This window comes from Pygoscelis adeliae, unplaced genomic scaffold (assembly GCF_000699105.1).
Source record: "Pygoscelis adeliae isolate BGI_AS28 unplaced genomic scaffold, ASM69910v1 Scaffold664, whole genome shotgun sequence".
NCBI classification, from domain to species: Eukaryota; Metazoa; Chordata; class Aves; order Sphenisciformes; family Spheniscidae; genus Pygoscelis; species Pygoscelis adeliae.
The window spans coordinates 184212-189015 of record NW_008824762.1 but is presented as its reverse complement, the minus strand read 5'-3'; the positions used below and the strand labels follow the sequence as shown (position 1 = coordinate 189015).

Here is a 4804-nt window from a genome sequence, read left to right as displayed (position 1 = left end):
TCTTTGTCATTGTATGATTGTCCAATTCCCTCTCAACACACACAATTGCAATTTTCTGCTTTCTTCAGAATTTTTATTCAGCAGTGGGCTGTTAAAGTTGACAGGCTGCAGAGAAATCACTGGGACCACAGACACAATAAATTAGCTTGTAATGTTGATACTTCCCATATCCACATCACACATTGGATGCCTATAACCAGACACCAATATATGAGAAAGCTGTTGTTAATCTGCCCTGGTTAATAACTGGCTACAAACAAGATCCCTATCTGTTCAATTAAACAGGTAAAAATTAGCATTTTAAACAAATGGAAGTGAACATTAAGGAACACCACTGCTCTTTAAATGCAATGATGCTGCTCATTTCTGATGATCTGATTCCTTCTTTGAATTCATCCTTCACAGATTCAAGGCACTGTAATTCCCAGAAGTCATTAACTCACTGCACCTCTACTTTTAAAAGCACTAAATGAGTGATTTCCCTGTATTTTCCATTCCACCTCCAAATTCTTCAGCCTTAACACATTTTGGGCACAGAAAGGTTACCTCTTCTTGAACTGTGTACAAAAAGAAGAACTGCCAGCCTGAGTAAAAGCAAAGCTTCATTTAGCCCAGGAGCCTACCTCTACCTTTGAGGGTGAACAGATACCCAGGGAAGCAAGGGAAGGCAAAAGGTTTTCCTGAAACTTGTTCCCATTTTTCAGTGATCTTTGCCTCACAGCTGCCTGAGCTGGGAGCTGTAACTAAACCTCCATGTTTAATTGCACCTGCTGAATCTATCAGACAAGATCGGGGCTTTTTCCAGACTGGTTTTTTTTCCCTCTGTGGATACATTGGCCTCCTTCATGTCCTGTGGCGATAAGTTTCACGTTGAACTATTCATTGCATCAGGAAAAAGAAAACAAACAAACAAAAAAATGCCAAATCCTGCTATTTAATAATTTTACTGTCCCTTAGCTCCTATATGATGAAAAAAATTCAGTCCCTGTTTGCTTTCTCTGTGCCACATATGATCCCCATGTTTTCCTGTGACAGTTCCCTCCACCATCTTTTTAATTTGTTTGGTCTTCCCATACATGGAAGCCATTCATGCTTCTGACCATCTACATTTTTCCATTCACAGGAGGTGTGGTATGGATTTATATCACTGAACAATAACATTGACTTTTTTGTCTCTGTTCCTTGTATGGTCCTAATATGACAACACAGAATTTCATTTTTTTACTTTCCCAGAATATTTATTTTCAGAAAACTATGCAGAAGCATTACCTGAAGAGAGTAACAAATTCAGAATCCATCCCTGTGTACATAAAGTTGAGTTACTTTTTCCATACTTTGCACTTAACCTATTACCGTAAACAATTTTTATCAGCATAACAATAAGGTATGTTCCCAGAGAGAAAAGAAGCTTTTGTGATTAAGGCACCCAAACCATCTTTAGACGATACAGAAGCATAACCCAATTGCACCTCAAGCTCTCTGGACAACTGTAAAATAGTAATTTCTTTCTGTGCCTCAGTCCTCTTTTATGCAATAGGAATAATAAAGATGTCTGTGACAAATGATCTTCCCCTGCCTCAAATGAGACATCTAGGGGAAAAGAAGAAATACGAAAAAGAAAGTTTTCCAGGCTAGGAGGTTCTGGCAGTTTTCCTCACCTCCCACTTTTCTTGTAACCAAAATAAAATAAGAATGTCAGCAAGTTCATTACAGATAGAGAGAAAATCAGGTATATGCCTTCTGGATTTCTGCCAGATAAAATTTATTTGAGGAAAGCAGAAGCTTTCTGCAAGGAGTTTGTCAAAAATCCTACTTCTTCAGCAGAGATAAAAAGCACTGACAATGTTTTCATCACACATATTTATATGATAAATAATAAAAATGAGCACATTTCCCATACTGGAGATCAAGGAAGGATATTCAGACAGAAAGGTGAAACTCTGTTTCAATTCTTACGAGATTCAACAACAGTGAAGGAGACACATCTTATTAAATATTTGTTACACTTGAATAAAAAACATACTTAATTAACTGGTGTGCATTTAATTAACATAATCATTGTCCAATTAAATCAAAAAGAAAATTTAATTTGAGACACTTTAAGTACAAGGAGATTAAGGATAAAATATGAATATCCTGAGTCCTTCGTTTTCAGGACGGAGTGTGGAGGTGATATGTGGCAAAGTAGCTCAACCAGAATTAGCAATTTAGAAGGGGTAATAAAATATTCTTTCATCCGCACCTGGCCACAGGAAGCAAAAAATGCCAAACAGGAGACAGTCTAGGACATTTCCTCTCCATTTCAAAAATAAAAATCAGAAAGGACGCTCTACCACCTACCCCAATCCACAATATGGGCTATATAATCTTTTCTCATACCCTTGCATGACAGTCCTATATACAAAATAGGACCCACTTAAGGGGAGAATTTGCCAGCCAGGTATATTCATTTGAAACACTTTTTATTTTAAAACTACAGAACTGTAAGGTCGAGAAGTCTCAACCAACAGGTCACCTTGACTGGCTCCTGCTCCCCTACCTGTCTCTTTGGTGTCCCTCCTCCTAAGAGCATCATGCCTTCTCCTCCATACAGATACCCAGGATGATCAGGGTTTCTATTATCTGGGACATCAAAGGCAGCACACTCGTATGAGGGGCGGTATTCCTGCTTAAGTCAGGCTGGAAGGGTTTACAGCTAGCTCAGTGCAAGGAGTTTAATAATTATTCCCCAATCTAGTGTTCTAGTAAAGCAGAGAAACCATTCACAGTTACGAAAGAAGGTTTGAATTCTAAGTTTCTACATCTTTAGTAAAAAATACAAATATCTCATTAAAAGTTACGATATTATGAAAAATACATCAGCAGTGCCCTTTAAAAGGTGCAAATACCATTGTAAATACCACTTAGCAACAGTACAAGGTGACTCTTTCAAACTTAAAGTTTAAAAATCACTTTTACATGGATCCTATTTAAGGAAACACCTCAGAGTCGAACCTCAGTTACTACCAGTTCCCTTCTTTTTCCCACTACTGAGACACCCATGATTGTGGGGTCTTCTTAGTAGTACATGAAAGACATGCCAATAATATTAGAGGCAACGTAAAGCACCAAAGACAAGGTTAGGTCATTACCTGTTATATTGCAAAAAACACGGAGTGGTCCAAGTGGTCCACTTCCATCAGAATCGATGTAGAAGAAACCTGATGTCTTCCCTTGGTGTCGGTAAGCCTCACAAGATTGTTCATAGATAGCTTAAAAAGAAAGAGGAAGATTGTATCACATAAACAAGGAGAAAACAGACAGACACATTTTATACATGAGCACTGCTTTAATCATTGTCATAACATAAACTGTTGGTTCACTGCTGATTAGCATGTGAAAGAGTTTACTGCATTTGGACCCGAGTCCACGCTCAAAATTAGGCATGTATTTCACTACTTCCTTGAACTTAATATATTCTGGTGTAAAGATATGGGTATTGGCCTTAATGTGGATTGAAGTATGTAAATACTTAAGTAAATGGATATGAACTTTCAAACGTGCCACCATCTAGTTATGGAGTGATACATATATGCATCCACATAATGATATTTCAAAGACATACATACACACGTGTACACAATTTACTACCTAGGCATGCGCTCAAGCCTTGTCAATACAGAAGACAGGTATTTTTGCCAGCCTTCAGCTTCCCTGAAGGCTATTGTTAACAGGTAACTATAAGCCCCTACAAATGTCTACTGCACAAGTGAAAACAAGGCATTGCTCCTTAGCAGAAAAGCTCAAGGTCAGATATGGTCTCCATCCTGGATGACAATTTTATGCTTTAGACCTTTTTTTATACAACCAACTCTTCCTCTCTGCTTATCAATATTCTTCTTTTGGAGGATTAGTGCCCATAAAAATGCCAAGTGGTTAATAAAACAAGCACAGCAGGTCACCAAGAGCAAGAACAGGAGGAAAAACTCCCACAGGTCAGTGCAATTCCTTGTCTTTGAAGCATGTTTTCAGGCAAGATATCATAACTTCACATGGGGCAAAGAGAAAACTTCTCCAGAGGAAGTTATGAGGTATCAAAAAGTCACATATATGATCCTGGATCTTGAACAACAGTGACCTTAAATCTCATTGCAGGAGGATTGATTTTTTTTTTTCCACCTACTTAAACACTTACCTGATTATACTGACAAGGTTATTCTCTGTAACAGCTTATGATTGTTCAACTAATTGTCAGTAAATACAATAGAAAACAGACTGACTTAACAGATAGATCAAGACTTCCTTTTTTCTTCCTATGAGATGGAGTTATTTGGAAGATACAGTAATGGAAATGCAAGCAAACAGAATTACCCCTAATCTTTAAGTAAGCTTTTGAGTGTTACCAGTAGCAGAACACACAGAAATATATTTGGACATCATCTTTGGCTGCTGTGAGGTCAAATCTGTCTTTTTCTTACCTCTTAATTTTAAGAGCACATTTAGCTACTATATGCACATTCGTACATCATTATACAGCAAACACTGGACACTTATACAGACTAGGAGATACTCAGGGGAATTTGTGAATAACCCATTTGTTAGCCACTGCAAATCTTTTTTCCAAGCCCCTCACTCTTCAGGCAGCAGAGCAGTACAGTTAAACTTGATATGGCATAATATCTGCTATGTCAATGTTGTAAATACAACTGCAAAGTTCCCAGTGCCTTTCATCTGCAAAGAACTCAAGGAGGTTTGCAGACCGAGTGCAGGGAGAGCACTTCCTCACCACTTCTGAAATACAGTCCCAGCCTCTCCTGCAGAAGGC

The 4804-nt window shown here is 38.1% G+C and overlaps 1 protein-coding gene across 1 annotated transcript in view; it reads right to left on the bottom strand.

Moving 5' to 3' along the window:
* The window catches only part of CNTNAP5 (contactin associated protein-like 5), a gene marked incomplete at its 5' end in the record, with an annotated part of 228899 nt that overhangs the window by 98698 nt on the left and 125397 nt on the right, over positions 1-4804 (bottom strand). The window contains one exon of the mRNA XM_009323543.1: positions 3132-3251. Coding sequence (XP_009321818.1) covers positions 3132-3251 — 120 coding nt within the window. The remainder of the gene's footprint in view (positions 1-3131; positions 3252-4804) is intronic.